The 19,639-nt window shown below is 39.3% G+C and overlaps 1 protein-coding gene across 3 annotated transcripts in view; it reads right to left on the minus strand.

The window, feature by feature from the left end:
• Positions 1–19,639, minus strand: part of hivep3b (HIVEP zinc finger 3b) — a 58,996-nt gene that overhangs the window by 15,983 nt on the left and 23,374 nt on the right. For 2 of the 3 annotated variants that reach the window (XM_087779110.1, XM_087779108.1), the window contains exon 2: positions 102–2,427. In XM_087779110.1, the coding sequence (XP_087635236.1) occupies positions 102–2,073 (1,972 nt within the window). In that variant the 5' untranslated portion in view covers positions 2,074–2,427. Of the gene's footprint in view, positions 1–101; positions 2,428–14,470; positions 14,590–19,639 lie in introns of those variants that run through there. The other variant, XM_087779109.1, reaches the window with a different exon arrangement.

The following is a 19,639-nucleotide window of genomic DNA, read 5'->3' on the forward strand; positions in this document are numbered from 1 at the left end:
TACATTTGCAAGGTCCAAAAATAACAATAAAAAAACTAACTGATGAATTAAAAAAAAACATGCACTTTTTCTGACACAAATGTAAAAAAAATGAAACCAACCTGAGACATTCTGGCTGTCCTTGTGTCTGCCTGTCATTGGAATGAGGCCCATGGGGCTGCCGGTCATTGTAGCAGACACAGGACTTGGGGGATCCTCCTCCAAACTCTCCTCTTTCCTTCTTTTCCTCACAGCCATTGCTAATGCCTTGAACTTGTGATGCATCATCATAGGCGGTCGCTCCTCGTGGCCTGTTTGACTCATCTCCTTGCTCTCCTGATCCAGATGTTGCTTCCCTGGGCAGATGCCTCTGTGAGTCCTGTATCCATCATTGTGCTGGAAGTGAGCCCTGCATGTTTCACATTCAAAAACGCTCTTTTGCTGCTGCTGCTGCAGTGGAATCCTTGCTGGTTCAGTGCTTCTAGTTGAGTAGGTTGGACTTGTCTCCTCTAAAATTTGCTCGGATCCAAGAGGAACTTCTATGGCAGGCTGTCGCCTAAGCATGCGGTGGGTATGTCCGACCCTCATTTCCGCCACCACCGCTTGCTGCTCATCGAAAGACTGGCAGAGCCGGTAACCCCTCTGAGACATTATTCCGGCTCTGGGGGACTCGTGTTGGCTAGTTGATGACGGCATCGAGTGGCTTCTCAGTAGAGGCACTGTTGACAACATCTGTTTTCCAGGCGAGTCCGTTTGAGGAGTACGAAGTTGCCTCAAACCACTGGGGCCAGGGACGTCCGTTTTGGGGTCAAATGCATACGGATCTTTTTGGGGAGTACATTTCGTAGATTCTGTGCTGCTTTTTCTGGAAATGGAAGAGCGCCTCGGTTTGACACTATCAATCTCACTGGTGTCCACGACTGCTTCGTTGATAGTGATGAGCTTGGTTATGTGTTCTATGACTTGGGTTTTAGGCACAGCAAAAGGGACGCTCTTCTCATCCGATAATGTGCAAAGAGGAGATTGAGACTGGTGCGGATGGGGGTTGCGCTGCTGTCCTCCCAGGCGTCCATATTTCCCAAGTATGATTTCTGCATATGTTTTGGCACTGGCACTGGGAGGGCTGACTTGGGAAAGTTCAGTGCTGCCTGATGAAAAGTAGCCAGACTCTGTGCTACCTTTACTACCAGGGCCAACAGAAGATGACGTGGAGAGTGAAGATGGGGCATCGTCCTGAGAGCCCACCGGTCCTCTTTTTCTTTCACTCAGTCTTAATGCAAGCCTTTGCTTGACAGCTTGGGAGTCCTCTGGCCTCTGACTGTCTTCTCCCAAGTGCTCTTTTGGTCCCTTCTTCGGTGGGTAGCCCATAGTTTTTGAAGAAGGCTTTTTGTGTTGACCCGTCTCTTCTTCTGATTCAGTACTTTCCCCCTCTGTGTGTTCCTCTGGTTCATCTCCGACACCACTACCCTCTTGTCCACTCAAACTAGGTTCTTCATGGCTGGAGGCCAGGCCTGCTTTAATTCGATGGGCGTGAGACTTCCGGTGCTTGTACAAGTTGCTCTTGGTCTTGAATGAAAAACCACAAGGTGCACATGGATACGGTCTTTCACCGGTGTGGGAGCGAATGTGTTTCTGGAGAACGCTAGGCTTGGCACATGGACGGCCACAGTAAGTGCAAACATATTTACCTGGCTTTTGGGGCTTCTTCTCTCTTCTGGGTGAGCTGACCCTGTCCTTGCTGTCCTGGCTCAATTGGGAAGGGCCTGCCTGACTCTGCTCACCCTGGGTGGAGGAAGTAGAGGGAAGGGACGTTGACGGCGTGGCTGGAGAAAAGAAGCTGCCTCCTGAGGGCCCTGATGTGTCTGAATGCTGCCATGCTACTGCTTGTTGCTGCTGTAAACGAAGCAAAAGATCGGTGCGTTTGGGTTGTCGATTTTGGAGCCGACCCAAAGCTCTGTGCACGGGACGAGGATTGGGAAGCTGCCGGGGTTGCTGAGATTGACTAGATCCTTGCGAGGGTTCAGCTGCGACAGGCTGCTGCTCCTGCCTTCCAGAGCGCTTCCCTTCAGCGGACTGGCCGGGCTCGGCCTCCATAGAGTGGAGAGGAGGCCTCACAGGTAAACGAGGAAGGGCTCCAGGAGCCTCATGGTGCTGTTGGCATGGCAGCTGGGAGGTCAGAGAAGATAGTTCATTGATATTTCCACTTGGAAATCATAACAAAGTGCCTTTTTCACTGTTGGCCTGGAGTATTCCACGGCGAGCAAATGAGTCATTATTCAAAGTTGCCCTCAAGGTTTGTGGAAGCAGGTAAATGTCGATCGTGACTGAGAATGGCGTAGCTTCGTCGATGTCCAGCCTCAGACATTCTAATAGTCCTTATAAAGTTTCTTCTTCTGCTCTGCATTCAGTTGATCCCGGGCGCTCACGTCAACTCTTGCTATGGTGGACCTGAAGAAGACATAAGAGCTTTTTTAGATGTTTCCCCTCGGAATAGCACATTTGATAAACGATGAAACAATACCAAGAGTCTGTTTCAGAAATAACATTTCAGTCAAATCCTTGTCACAAAATGCTTGTGTGATCATTTCCATAGAAAAAAATGGAGCCCATTTATAATGTTTTAAGGTGAATAATACAGCTTATAACAGGCCGCATGACATCTGCTCAAGGGCCAAAAATGTCCCCAAGTACCAAGTTATACCAAACAATCTCTATGCAGGAAATAGTTTACTCTGGACATGTTTCCAAAAATAAAAATAAAACGTTCATTTTGTGTTTGATTGTGTGTTTCAAATCTCAGTAATGAGATAAATGACCTTAATGACACTTTTAATTTAAAAAGAATAGTGGGTTTGTTGGTTTTTAACTCAATATGATTTTATGAATACAATTTAAATATTTTTAAATGTAAATATACTTAAGGATGTTGAGGATTCAACCATAAAAGGAAAAAAAAAGCAATACTTCCCCTTTAAATAACACACTAGTCCATAAACATCAGTGACATCAAATACGCAACACAGTTGTGTTATTGTTGGACCACAGATCTTTTATGATGACAACTTTTTTTTATCACCAACCATTTCCTTATTTACACAATGACGCTTTCACCCGGAGATTCCCAAATACTACCAGGGCAAGCCTCTATAAAAAAACTCCCTTCCTAAGAATCCAGTCCGCCCTGCTCTTCTCATTCGTACGTTACGTAACCACTTGTATGTCACATACATGAATCCCATTAATACACAGCGATACGCCAGCACACATGAAATATAGAGGAGGGTGACTCAGTGATCCAGTGGGTGAGAGGATTGTCTCGGGAGAGTGTTGCAGCTGACGCTGGCAGTCGTGCTACGACAGAAATGACAGGGTTTTTTTTTTTAATGAGACACACTTCTGCTCCCTCCATATGCTTGAGAAAATACTTCAGTCAGCCGGCCAACCTTCGTTAGAGCCAGTTTACACTGGGAAGAAAAAACATGCAAGAAGCACCTTGACTGACAGTTGACGGCAACACTAGAAGCCATCCATACATGGAGATGAGTGTGTAAACAAATAAATACATCACAATGAAAACATCTCCGGATATTTTAAAGTAGCTTCGTTGATACTAGTTGATGTTTAACGACACCAGAGTTGATACTAGTTGATGTTTAAAAGACACCAGAGTCGATACTAGTTGATGTTTAATGACACCAGAGTTGATACTAGTTGATGTTTAAAAGACACCAGAGTTGATACTAGTTGATGTTTAATGACACCAGAGTTGATACTAGTTGATGTTTAAAAGACACCAGAGTTGATACTAGTTGATGTTTAAAAGACACCAGAGTTGATACTAGTTGATGTTTAAAAGACACCAGAGTTGATACTAGTTGATGATTAATGACACCAGAGTTGATACTAGTTGATGTTTAAAAGACACCAGAGTTGATACTAGTTGATGTTTAAAAGACACCAGAGTTTATACTAGTTGATGTTTAATGACACCAGAGTTGATACTAGTTGATGTTTAATGACACCAGAGTTGATACTAGTTGATGTTTAAAAGACACCAGAGTTGATACTAGTTGATGTTTAAAAGACACCAGAGTTGATACTAGTTGATGATTAATGACACCAGAGTTGATACTAGTTGATGTTTAAAAGACACCAGAGTTTATACTAGTTGATGTTTAATGACACCAGAGTTGATACTAGTTGATGTTTAATGACACCAGAGTTGATACTAGTTGATGTTTAAAAGACACCAGAGTTGATACTAGTTGATGTTTAAAAGACACCAGAGTTGATACTAGTTGATGTTTAAAAGACACCAGAGTTGATACTAGTTGATGATTAATGACACCAGAGTTGATACTAGTTGATGTTTAAAAGACACCAGAGTTGATACTAGTTGATGATTAATGACACCAGAGTTGATACTAGTTGATGTTTAAAAGACACCAGAGTGTATACTAGTTGATGTTTAATGACACCAAAGTTGATACTAGTTGATGTTTAACGACACCAGAGTTGATACTAGTTGATGTTTAATGAATGACACCAGAGTTGATACTAGTTGATGTTTAAAAGACACCAGAGTTGATACTAGTTGATGTTTAATGACACCAGAGTTGATACTAGTTGATGTTTAATGACACCAGAGTTGATACTAGTTGATGTTTAAAAGACACCAGAGTTGATACTAGTTGATGTTTAATGACACCAGAGTCGATACTAGTTGATGTTTAATGACACCAGAGTTGATACTAGTTGATGTTTAATGACACCAGAGTTGATACTAGTTGATGTTTAAAAGACACCAGAGTTGATACTAGTTGATGTTTAAAAGACACCAGAGTTGATACTAGTTGATGTTTAAAAGACACCAGAGTTGATACTAGTTGATGATTAATGACACCAGAGTTGATACTAGTTGATGTTTAAAAGACACCAGAGTTGATACTAGTTGATGTTTAATGACACCAAAGTTGATACTAGATGATGTTTAACGACACCAGAGTTGATACTAGTTGATGTTTAATGACACCAGAGTTGATACTAGTTGATGTTTAAAAGACACCAGAGTTGATACTAGTTGATGTTTAAAAGACACCAGAGTTGATACTAGTTGATGTTTAATGACACCAGAGTCGATACTAGTTGATGTTTAATGACACCAGAGTTGATACTAGTTGATGTTTAATGACACCAGAGTTGATACTAGTTGATGTTTAATGACACCAGAGTGTATACTAGTTGATGTTTAATGACACCAGAGTTGATACTAGTTGATGTTTAACGACACCAGAGTTGATACTAGTTGATGTTTAATGACACCAGAGTTGATACTAGTTGATGTTTAATGACACCAGAGTTGATACTAGTTGATGTTTAATGACACCAGAGTGTATACTAGTTGATGTTTAATGACACCAGAGTTGATACTAGTTGATGTTTAATGACACCAGAGTTGATACTAGTACACCAGAGTTGATACTAGTTGATGTTTAATGACATCAGAGTTGATACTAGTTGATGTTTAATGACACCAGAGTTGATACTAGTTGATGTTTAATGACACCAGAGTTGATACTAGTTGATGTTTAATGACACCAGAGTTGATACTAGTTGATGTTTAAAAGACACCAGAGTTGATACTAGTTGATGTTTAAAAGACACCAGAGTTGATACTAGTTGATGTTTAAAAGACACCAGAGTTGATACTAGTTGATGTTTAATGACACTAGAGTTGATACTAGTTGATGTTTAAAAGACACCAGAGTGTATACTAGTTGATGTTTAATGACACCAAAGTTGATACTAGTTGATGTTTAATGACACCAGAGTTGATACTAGTTGATGTTTAAAAGACACCAGAGTTGATACTAGTTGATGTTTAATGACACCAGAGTCGATACTAGTTGATGTTTAATGACACCAGAGTTGATACTAGTTGATGTTTAACGACACCAGAGTTGATACTAGTTGATGTTTAATGACACCAGAGTTGATACTAGTTGATGTTTAATGACACCAGAGTTGATACTAGTTGATGTTTAAAAGACACCAGAGTTGATACTAGTTGATGTTTAATGACACCAGAGTTGATACTAGTTGATGTTTAAAAGACACCAGAGTTGATACTAGTTGATGTTTAATGACACCAAAGTTGATACTAGATGATGTTTAACGACACCAGAGTTGATACTAGTTGATGTTTAATGACACCAGAGTTGATACTAGTTGATGTTTAAAAGACACCAGAGTTGATACTAGTTGATGTTTAAAAGACACCAGAGTTGATACTAGTTGATGTTTAATGACACCAGAGTCGATACTAGTTGATGTTTAATGACACCAGAGTTGATACTAGTTGATGTTTAATGACACCAGAGTTGATACTAGTTGATGTTTAATGACACCAGAGTGTATACTAGTTGATGTTTAATGACACCAGAGTTGATACTAGTTGATGTTTAACGACACCAGAGTTGATACTAGTTGATGTTTAATGACACCAGAGTTGATACTAGTTGATGTTTAATGACACCAGAGTTGATACTAGTTGATGTTTAATGACACCAGAGTGTATACTAGTTGATGTTTAATGACACCAGAGTTGATACTAGTTGATGTTTAATGACACCAGAGTTGATACTAGTACACCAGAGTTGATACTAGTTGATGTTTAATGACATCAGAGTTGATACTAGTTGATGTTTAATGACACCAGAGTTGATACTAGTTGATGTTTAATGACACCAGAGTTGATACTAGTTGATGTTTAATGACACCAGAGTTGATACTAGTTGATGTTTAAAAGACACCAGAGTTGATACTAGTTGATGTTTAAAAGACACCAGAGTTGATACTAGTTGATGTTTAAAAGACACCAGAGTTGATACTAGTTGATGTTTAATGACACTAGAGTTGATACTAGTTGATGTTTAAAAGACACCAGAGTGTATACTAGTTGATGTTTAATGACACCAAAGTTGATACTAGTTGATGTTTAATGACACCAGAGTTGATACTAGTTGATGTTTAAAAGACACCAGAGTTGATACTAGTTGATGTTTAATGACACCAGAGTCGATACTAGTTGATGTTTAATGACACCAGAGTTGATACTAGTTGATGTTTAACGACACCAGAGTTGATACTAGTTGATGTTTAATGACACCAGAGTTGATACTAGTTGATGTTTAATGACACCAGAGTTGATACTAGTTGATGTTTAAAAGACACCAGAGTTGATACTAGTTGATGTTTAATGACACCAGAGTTGATACTAGTTGATGTTTAATGACATCAGAGTTGATACTAGTTGATGTTTAATGACACCAGAGTTGATACTAGTTGATGTTTAATGACACCAGAGTTGATACTAGTTGATGTTTAATGACACCAGAGTTGATACTAGTTGATGTTTAAAAGACACCAGAGTTGATACTAGTTGATGTTTAAAAGACACCAGAGTTGATACTAGTTGATGTTTAAAAGACACCAGAGTTGATACTAGTTGATGTTTAAAAGACACCAGAGTTGATACTAGTTGATGTTTAAAAGACACCAGAGTTGATACTAGTTGATGTTTAAAAGACACCAGAGTTGATACTAGTTGATGTTTAATGACACCAGAGTTGATACTAGTTGATGTTTAATGACACCAGATTCGATACTAGTTGATGTTTAATGACACCAGAGTTGATACTAGTTGATGTTTAAAAGACACCAGAGTTGATACTAGTTGATGTTTAATGACACCAGAGTTGATACTAGTTGATGTTTAATGACACCAGAGTTGATACTAGTTGATGTTTAAAAGACACCAGAGTCGATACTAGTTGATGTTTAATGACACCAGAGTTGATACTAGTTGATGTTTAAAAGACACCAGAGTTGATACTAGTTGATGTTTAATGACACCAGAGTTGATACTAGTTGATGTTTAAAAGACACCAGAGTTGATACTAGTTGATGTTTAATGACACCAGAGTTGATACTAGTTGATGTTTAAAAGACACCAGAGTCGATACTAGTTGATGTTTAAAAGACACCAGAGTTGATACTAGTTGATGTTTAATGACACCAGAGTTGATACTAGTTGATGTTTAAAAGACACCAGAGTCGATACTAGTTGATGTTTAATGACACCAGAGTTGATACTAGTTGATGTTTAAAAGACACCAGAGTCGATACTAGTTGATGTTTAATGACACCAAACTTTAAATGTACATCAAACCATCACGTTTGTTTAATATTCTGAAATATATGGATTTAAAACCAACAATATTTCACTTAATAAAGTGCTGATTTATAGCCATAGAGGTCCAGAAGTCTTCAGAGGTTCTGCACACAGACATGTGTTAATGAATGAATAAAAAGAAAAAAGAAAAGAGCAGTCCTGCCCGGACTAAATAGCTATTAAGATGGTGAAACTCTCCAAAAAGCCTCGTCTGAACTTGCCAAACGCAGGAGAAACAAACAAATAGATAAGCAAAGATGCAAATTACTTATGTTTGACAACTAACAGCCATTTGTTTGTCTGTAAACACTCTCGTCACATAACAGTCTTTCACCCGCCGGCACAACTTAGGTATTGCCAAAAGAAAAACCGCACCAAAGATGTATCTAACTCCACCGGCTATGTTTTAAAGAATTATGGATACACTTTGCGATAGTCTGCGGCACTTTTTCGTCAAACGTGGTGTTTCACAATAAGCATAAGAGCTTCAGTTTAAGATAATGCAACATGGCTCTTACAAAGCCAAGTAAGGTTGACACGGAAACAGAAGATTTAAACGACAAATGGACTGAAAAATGTTCAGACAAATCAAATGCCAGAGGATTTCTGTCTGTCAACAAGGAGTCGAACGTCATCTGTTGCTCATTGAAAACACAAGTGCTAAATGATTTATAACGTTGTGTATCTATTCTTAATCTGTTTGCCTAAAATTCAACAGGGAATAACAGTAGAGGGGTTAACCGGTGTAAGCACCATTTCGGGTATAGTTCCTACTATTTTTTTATTCTACGTGATGACGCCACACGCTACAAAACTTAAGTGAACAGAACAGAACTTCAACGGGGCTATTAAAGGAAACTTTGTACACATTTAAAAGTTATATTAACAAAAAAGACCATCTTCGTCAATGACACGAAGTACATAACTTTCACGACTACGGAATATGTCCGAGCGACGGCGACGCTGCTTTGCCGAACTGTGAGGAAGTCTCTTTGTTAAAATTGATGTTTAACGTTGGTAGAAAATGTCTTTTAATCGCTCACTTCACTGCTGTGTCTCAAATCACGTACTTCTCTTAGTATACTAGAAGTTAGTATGCATCAGGATAGTGTACATACTAACTAGTAACTAATCCTCCACAGATAGTTTGTCTCAAATCAAACTCTGCTGCTACGCACTAACAGGAAATGACGTGACAGCGTCTTCTTCTATTACTATTTAACGATGATTTCAACCAGCTGTAGGAACACTATCGCCACCTGCTGGCAGCACGTTTGGTTTGGATCAAGAAATATGAGAAACAAAATATTAGTGAGATATTTATCAGCACTGAAGACGTGTCGTCCTCCTACTGCTGCTGAAAATGCACCTGTAAGTATATGAATATATAAATATATATATGACGTAACTTCCGTTTACAAAGTCACTAAGATGGAGTGGTTTAGTGTAGAAAGTGTCCATCGATCCACACACAGTTTTGTGGGCGTTTTAGTGACAATTTAGTGTGTATGGAGCACTACATTTCACATACTAAGAATTGAGCACTTTTGCACTAAAAATACTACATCTTAAGACGTTTCTATTTGTTCAGGCTTTTCCTTGAATTTCTCGAACTCCTGTGTTGTTCTCAGTATTATCTTGATCTTTAAAGTATATACTTTATTGAGTATTGTTTTGATTGTTTAAGCGCTTTGTGACCCTGGTCTGGAAAAGCGCTATATAAATAAATATTACTTACTTAAGTATTCGATTTGAGACACAGCACTGCTTTCGTTCGCTCACAAAGAAGTTTTTTTAAAAATACGTTAGCATAGCGTTAGCATGTGATGTCATCACGTAGGAAGTAGCCAAACTGAAATAATGGGACAGAAATGGTTCTTACTTGCTTTCAAAAATCTTTTTTGATGAGTAAACCTGTACAGATTTTTTTGTAAGAAAAGGACGTAGATTTTCGGTCATAAATATGGCCACCATCGGAACCCATCCCTACTTTTGCCAAAAGAACGGACCGATTTCCAGTAAGAACCGCCTGAGTGTAAACTGCACATTTGAAAAGCTCCTAAACAAGGATTCTGTGCCGAGCTCAAGATGATTAATGGCGGGGGGGGGGGGGGTGTAAATGTCTTTTGATATGCTTGGTAATAATGGCGTACGTTTAACGATATCTGGCGCTGCTGTCGATGCGGACGCTGAACAGAGCGATTAGAGCGTTTTAAGGTTGAGGAGAAGCTCAGCCTCCATTATTCATGGGCGTCTAGACGAGCCAGAGACGGGCGGGAAACACTCGGGTCCTGCCAGAGAGACGAGGGAAAGGAATGTCTTCGGCGTCCATGGATCCAGAAGCACACGTGTGTTCACTCCACACACACATGCTGTCGGGTCCAGAGGTGGCGCCTCAGAGCCCGGAATCTGATGGATTCGAGCGGCCAATCGGCGGCGTCGGTGTCCTGAGGCGACCTCCGCTCATCCAGCCTGCGAGAGCACGGGAGGATTTCCTTCAGCCGAGGCTATTTCACTTGGTTGAGGTGGTTGATCCTCAGGGTTTTATTTGTCTTGCGCGTTCAGTGAAGGCAGGGAAAGGGGGGGGCGTGTTCTCGGAGCTATTTTTAGAAACACAAGAAGGAAATCACCTGTTTTTTTTTTTATATCGGGGGTTTTTTGCCTCAGACTGAATCACAAAGGATTATTAGTGAAGCGTCGATGGACGTTTACACACAAGCTTCTCGTCCACACGCATCATTGGAGCTACTTTTTTGAAACACATCCCAGGAGTGGACGGACCTGAAAATGCCGTTTTGGCGTCTTAACAAACCTTCTTGAAAAATGACGAGTCATGGCTTTAACGACAGAATCGCACAAAATCTTGACGTGATAATTCACACAAAATTCAAACTTGACTCATTTCATAATCATCACATGTCGACTAAGAGTTGGGATTATTTTCAGATTAATCTGAGTTATAGACAAAAAAAAAGTTTGTTCATTTTAATGTAGCGACTGGAGCTCAGTTGTCTTCGTCTTTATCTTCGTCCAAAAACACACTTAAAAACATCAAAAAATACCTCCGTACTCGTCTGTAACTACCATCTTGGATTGAAGCCTCTTGAGATTAGCTTCCGCTAAAAACAATAAAAATACTAGATGGACGTCGCATGATTAGTACGGAGGTATTTGGATGTTTTGAAGTGTGTTTTTTGGACGAAGATGAAGACAACTGAGCTCCAGTCGCTACATTAAAATGAACAAACATTTTTTGTCTATAACTCTAAAAAGAAACAGATTACTCTGAAAAAAATCCCAACCTTTATGGGAAAAGGAAAAACAGATGATATATAATAATAATAATTCTAGAAAAGTTACGATTAATAAAGAATATAGTGGACAAAATACCCTGCACACTCCCTTGTCCTTCTTCTATTCATTGTCAAGATTGTTAAATTACAACACGAAAATAAACAAACACAGTAAAGACATTTGCATGTTAGTTGTAAATAAAAAATCCAATTATTTTTGTTTTAAACAGAATTGTCGAACTTTAAACCATTAAACAACTATAGTCAAAAGATGGAAACAGTATCCTTGAAATAAAATATTGTGATATCATCGTGATATTTTCTAATAGTACCTCCTATTTCGAGGAATATTTCTTGGTGGTGTAAGTCCAGGGACTTTCACTGACTGGTGTGTATGATATAAAAACAAGCTTCCTGCAAAATGTTGTTGTCTCTGAACTTCTTTCATCATAAAGTACTCAGTGTTTGTCAGTCCTTCGTTCACCACGTCTATAAACCTCAAGTCCACCTCCCAAAATTCCTGGTCCAAGACGCTCTAGTCTCCTCTCCACCTGTCCTCCATACTTCAGTTCCTAAACTTCTCCACATGACTCTTGGAGCAGCTTCTTGTCCGGGCTCACAACACAAGTGTAATATTAATCATCTCTGGAAACACAACGTGGTTTATGACACTTAGAGGGAAATAGTCATTACCTTGAGGATGGCGGCTCGTGTTAATATCTTTAGAAACCCCCAGACGTATCCGTGCCCGTGGTGATGACGGGGTGAGACTTCGGGCCACACATGAACCTGCCTGGAGATCCTACCAACCCTCTGAAGTGTTTTCTCAAATATCTGCTGTCAGTCTATCCCGCCCTGCCCCGAAAAAAAAAAAATCCACGAGCACATTCACCTCTTTCTCCTGACTCTCTCTTACTGGTGGTATCCTGGTGCAGGTTCCCATGGAAACCAGCCTACTCTAAGCAACGGCAGATGGAGAGGGAGCTGGTGGTCTAAATTTATCTCCCAGCATCCTCTCTGACTACAGAAGCAGCAGGAAGTGAGGAAGGAGGGAGGGGGGGGGGGGGGGGGGCCAGCGCTTCACTCACATTGACAAGATGGCATGACCTTTGACACGGATGTCGTTGTCTCGAGCGCTGACGGGAACGGGAGAGTCGGGCGGCATCGGCGACGATATCGAAGCCGTCAATCAAAAGTCGTCAGGCCGTGAATGGATCCGCGGCGGGCGAGCGAAGAGAACGAGTGTTTCTGACTCATACTTGGACTTGATAAAGACGGTTAAAAACCCGACTCAGCGTTCGCTTGAACACAAGTGAGCGGACGCTCAGTACTGCCTCGTAAAGACGTCCTGAAGGCTTGTACTTTCTTTAGAGTTTTTTTTACAAGAAAACCTTGATTGAAGCATTAACATCGCACAGTGGGTGTGTAAGAAAACACATACACTTCGCGATGTAAATATACAATGCAAATATTCACTTGTATTTCTAAATACGAAAAACATAAATATAGATTTATGGGTTTGAATTCAGTTAGTTGTAACAACACTGTGTGTTTTTCTATGCTACAACAGTAACAACTACTAGTAAATTATTTAAAAATAAACTCAATATAGTTGTACCTACAGTATCGCAATGTATCATATCGTTACCCCTGTATCGTGATACGTATCGCAATATTCTTGACAATACAAACCATTAGCATCTTAAGCTCTGACACCAGATGCAAAAAGTACACTTGGGTTTGACCCGTGTTCTCCTCCCAGAGGGCGAGAAAAGGGTTAAGCTAGGTGTAGGGTTAGCATCACTGACCCTCAACGAAGCCCCTGGTACTTCTTCTTGTACTCACAGATTTACAAGTAAAAGCTATAAGGTTGTGTACTAGCATGATGCGGTGCCGCTCAAAGTAACCAACATATGTTGATTCACTTTTCTGAAAAAACTCACTCATATATATATATTTAATATCATATATAATTAACAATATATATATATTTTTAAATCACACAAAACTAGAAGTAATGACGCAGTGAAAGTGACTTTAACCAAGATGAATATCAAACAAACGTGTCAAGAACAGGAGATGTTCTCCGAGAGAACGAGGCTAAGAAAACAAAGATGCACTTAAGAGTCAAAATGATTACTTCAATGAGACCAAATAAGACACTGAGATAAGATGATGTTAGGATAAGATAAGCTAAGCTAGGTGAGGCTAGGCTTAAATAAGACAAAAATAGAAGTAGAACTAAAGAAAGACCACTTAATTGAAGTTAAAAAGTAAGGACGATGATGAATTGACCATTTATTTACTTCCAATATTCCCTTAAAGTCCCAGCTCCACAGGGACAAGTCTATCACAGACTCACACAGTCAATTGAGAGCTAAACTACAGACAAATACTGGGCATTTATATAAATTAAATGGTCAATAAATGCCATTATTCAACGGGAAACAAGAGTCAAAACAGAATATAACATCAAATATGAAATGCTAATGTTAGCATAGCACTGACTTCTTGTACAAGCATACGTCGAAATATTGTTTTTTTTAGCTGGATTGTTGATATGATGCAGTTTTTGTTGTACTTTGAAAATGTATACATTTTTTTTTATCCAAGCACTCCCATGAAATGACTTAACTGCAGGATTTAAACACACACACACACACACACACACAATTTTAAGCTACCAATGAAGCTCTGAATTTCAAACCCCTCGACATATTTTCTAACAACATAAGCAACTTGAAAACAAACAGAATCTCTGTTCAAAACACACATCAATCAAAACACAGCTTGTTTCGTCATATAAACACAAGCTGACTCAATAAAATACTACTGCACACTTGAGGAAAGTTGACAACAGCACGAGGATGAATGAAAATAAACTTTATCAATAAAGTCAAGCAGACGTAGAACGACTTGAACGACGAGCGGTTGTTGGCGTGAAAGCAGCGGTTAAATAACTCACCTGGCAAGTCAAGGTATGGGGAGAAGGTGGGTGGGAGCCCCAGAAGGAAAGATGGATCCAGAGCGGAGGAGGAGAGGGTGAGGGGGAGGAGGAGGAGGAGGAGGAGGAGGAGGAGGAGGAGGAGGAGGCGTTGAGATTACCTGACGGAGCTGGTCTGGTCTTCCCCCCTCGGAAACACTTCGCAGCCACTGCGAGACGAGCGGCGAGAGCGGATATGACTGTTTGAGTGGGTGTGTTGCCGAGAGAGAGAGGGAGAGAGAGAGTGAGAGAGGAGGTGGGGGAGAGGCAGAAGCGAGCGTGTCGGAGAGAGAGAGAGAGAGAGAGAGACTAAATGAATGTTTCCACTGTACGACCAGTGATTCAAGAAAAATGAAGGTGTGATGATGTCATTTACAGTGAGGAGCGGCCTCCCCCCCCTGCAAGACGACACCCGGGGATTAGATCCCACGAATCGACACCTCCTTATCGGTCGTCATCACCCCCTCGAAAAAAAAAAAAAAGAAAGAAGAAGCGTCGGGCGAAGAAGAAGCTGCGACACGCCAGGTAGATGCTGGCATTCCAGAGCGTCGTCCATTCAGTCCGACCCACGCACGGGGCCGAGGCCTCCCAGCCAATGGCAGCGAGGCACAGGGACTTGAGAATGAAGAGCTCCACAGAGCTGGCAGAGCACAGGAAGTGTGAGTCACACACTCTAAAATAAACACACTCACGCAGCGACGGGTCCACACACGGATGGTCGGGCGACGCATCAGAGGAACACAAGGACCCGAGCGGCTCGTCCGCACGTGGTCGCCTGCTGCGGACGCACACCGTGTTGTCGCACAGAAGCGCTCGTTGTGTGTAGTTTCCACCGTGTTCGCCAGAGTGTTGACGTGTTTCTCACCGGCTGTGATGTGTGTTAGATTCTCAAGTATGACTTTAAACCAGAGGTTGATTTGGCGAGAATCTGTCGATATGTATCACGATACGATATATAGTGATACTGTAGTAACAAGTATATATGTGTAGTATTGCCCAGTAATTGACTCTGGTGTTGTGATAGTGTAGTAACAAGTATATATGTGTAGTATTGTCCAGTACTTGACTCTGGTGTTGTGATAGTGTAGTAACAAGTATATATGTGTAGTATTGTCCAGTACTTGACTCTGGTGTTGTGATAGTGTAGTAACAAGTATATATGTGTAGTATTGCCCAGTACTTGACTCTGGTGTTGTGATAGTGTAGTAACAAGTATATATGTGTAGTATTGTCCAGTACTTGACTCTGGTGTTGTGATACTGTAGTAACAAGTATATATGTGTAGTATTGCCCAGTACTTGACTCTGGTGTTGTGATAGTGTAGTAACAAGTATATATGTGTAGTATTGTCCAGTACTTGACTCTGGTGTTGTGATAGTGTAGTAACAAGTATATATGTGTAGTATTGTCCAGTACTTGACTCTGGTGTTGTGATAGTGTAGTAACAAGTATATATGTGTAGTATTGTCCAGTACTTGACTCTGGTGTTGTAGTATTTACAGACCACATGACTCTTGACAAAGTCGTAACTACCGTACTTTCATTTATTTACAAACCAAAATATGTCCAAACGTCGGCTATAAAAGCGGCTGGAGTCACTGTATCCTCTCGTCCTCAGCCAGGATGTCATGGGATATCATCCTCTAGCTGCGGAGGACATAATAACTGCTGCCATCTATTGAAAGAAATGACACAACAATGAACAAACGCTGTGAATATTTGCATGTTATTTGGAAATGGATTATGAAATAAAAAATATTTTAAATATTTTAATTTTATACAAAGTTGTTGAAATATGAAGGGTACATTGCAACACAAAAATGAACAAATGCAGTTAATATTTTTTATATTTATTGTGTATATAAAATTAATACAATGTTGTTGAATATCGAGTTATTGAGATGTATTGATATATTGATACAACTGTGTATTCATGTATGTAGTTTATCGATATTTCATACATATACTTTATATATAAATAAAAAAATATATGTGTGTATATACATATATATATACACACTGCATGCATGTAAGTAGTTTATCGATACTATGTACACTGTATTCATGTATGTAGTTTTGTATATATATATATATATATATATATTTATATATATATACATTGTATTCATGCAAGTATATTATCAATATTTGTATATATATATATATATATATGTACTGCGTTCATGCAAGTGGGATTGGTATTTATGTACACTGTATTCATTTAGGTAGTTTATCGATATATATATATATATATATATATATATATATATATACATACACATATACTGGATTACTTCTAAAGTGGTGTAATAAAATATTGATACACTTAAAAATCGCAATATTTATTTCACTATACCATATAGATATTCAACTGTTTTGATTTATTTTTATTAATAAGGATCAATGAAATTCTGCGAGATCCCGGCAATGACTGAGGATGAGAGGATACAGTGACTCCAGCCGCTTTTAAAGCTGATGTTTGGACATATTTTGGTTTGAAAACAAATCAAAGCATTTACGACTTCGTCAAGAGTCGACTTTACTTACTCGACTATACTACAAGTATATACTTGTTACTACAGTATCACAACACCAGAGTCAAGTACTGGACAATACTACAAGTATATACTTGTTACTACAGAATCACAACACCAGAGTCAAGTACTGGACAATACTACACATATATACTTGTTACTACGCTATCACACCAGAGTCAAGTACTCGACTATACTACAAGTATATACTTGTTACTACAGTATCACAACACCAGAGTCAAGTACTCGACTATACTACAAGTATATACTTGTTACTACAGTATCACAACACCAGAGTCAAGTACTCAACAATACTACACATATATACTTGTTACTACAGAATCACAACACCAGAGTCAAGTACTGGACTATACTACAAGTATATACTTGTTACTACAGTATCACAACACCAGAGTCAAGTACTGGACAATACTACAAGTATATACTTGTTACTACAGAATCACAACACCAGAGTCAAGTACTGGACAATACTACAAGTATATACTTGTTACTACAGAATCACAACACCAGAGTCAAGTACTGGACAATACTACACATATATACTTGTTACTACAGTATCACAACACCAGAGTCAAGTACTGGACAATACTACAAGTATATACTTGTTACTACAGAATCACAACACCAGAGTCAAGTACTGGACAATACTACAAGTATATACTTGTTACTACAGAATCACAACACCAGAGTCAAGTACTGGACAATACTACAAGTATATACTTGTTACTACAGTATCACAACACCAGAGTCAAGTACTGGACAATACTACAAGTATATACTTGTTACTACAGAATCACAACACCAGAGTCAAGTACTGGACAATACTACACATATATACTTGTTACTACAGTATCACAACACCAGAGTCAAGTACTGGACAATACTACAAGTATATACTTGTTACTACAGAATCACAACACCAGAGTCAAGTACTGGACAATACTACAAGTATATACTTGTTACTACAGAATCACAACACCAGAGTCAAGTACTCAACAATACTACACATATATACTTGTTACTACAGAATCACAACACCAGAGTCAAGTACTGGACTATACTACAAGTATATACTTGTTACTACAGTATCACAACACCAGAGTCAAGTACTGGACAATACTACAAGTATATACTTGTTACTACAGAATCACAACACCAGAGTCAAGTACTGGACAATACTACAAGTATATACTTGTTACTACAGAATCACAACACCAGAGTCAAGTACTGGACAATACTACACATATATACTTGTTACTACAGTATCACAACACCAGAGTCAAGTACTGGACAATACTACAAGTATATACTTGTTACTACAGAATCACAACACCAGAGTCAAGTACTGGACAATACTACAAGTATATACTTGTTACTACAGAATCACAACACCAGAGTCAAGTACTGGACAATACTACAAGTATATACTTGTTACTACAGTATCACAACACCAGAGTCAAGTACTGGACAATACTACAAGTATATACTTGTTACTACAGAATCACAACACCAGAGTCAAGTACTGGACAATACTACACATATATACTTGTTACTACAGTATCACAACACCAGAGTCAAGTACTGGACAATACTACAAGTATATACTTGTTACTACAGAATCACAACACCAGAGTCAAGTACTGGACAATACTACAAGTATATACTTGTTACTACAGAATCACAACACCAGAGTCAAGTACTGGACAATACTACAAGTATATACTTGTTACTACAGAATCACAACACCAGAGTCAAGTACTGGACTATACTACAAGTATATACTTGTTACTACAGTGTATTGCAACATATTGAAACCTGCATCGTGACACGTATCTTCAGATCTTTGTCAATACACTTCCCAGAAACTAAACCACCCAATATAACTACAGTTTCCTCTTTGCTTCACTCGGATTTCCTCTGATCGGATTCCCCTGTATTTCACAACAAGCGAAGAGCTTTCCAGTCGCTCCCTCTGTCGTCCCGACGCTGAACTTCGCTTCCAAGCTTCTGCTTTTCCAGCGCATTGTGTGCGTGTGAATGTGCTCATTGTCGTGCTTCACCAGCGCACACCTCGTACTTCCCTTCAGCCGTCCATCATCCTTTGTCCTCTGTTCCTCTGACGGAGGGATTCTGACAGGAAGGTGGCGCCGAAGACTGCGAACAGAACCGCCACTGTGGCGATGATTGACAGGAGAGTCGCTCGGCGAGGACGCAACATCCAGCACGACCGCGGATGTACAGTCGGCGAACAGATGCCATGAGTCCAAGTGGCCTCAGGCTCTGGTGGAGTCATCATCGTGGGTTTGAAAAAGTGCCAAAAGTATTACTTTAAACAGGATTATTGTCTATATAGTAATACTTTATATAGTACTATAGTAAGTTAAGATTAACAAACAACAACATTGAAGTATATCAATGACATCAGTGTTTTGAACGGTTCAACTTTAACATTACAAATGTTGTTTTTCTTTTTTATAAATACATTTTTTTTATAATTGAATTAAAGTTTTTTAGGTGTATTAAAATATGTTATATAAATATATAATTGAATAAAAAAAAAGAATATTTAAAAACTCAATTAATTTGATTTTACACA

The sequence above is a fragment of the Callionymus lyra genome, chromosome 17 (genome assembly GCF_982586985.1).
Source record: "Callionymus lyra chromosome 17, fCalLyr1.hap1.1, whole genome shotgun sequence".
NCBI classification, from domain to species: domain Eukaryota; kingdom Metazoa; phylum Chordata; class Actinopteri; order Syngnathiformes; family Callionymidae; genus Callionymus; species Callionymus lyra.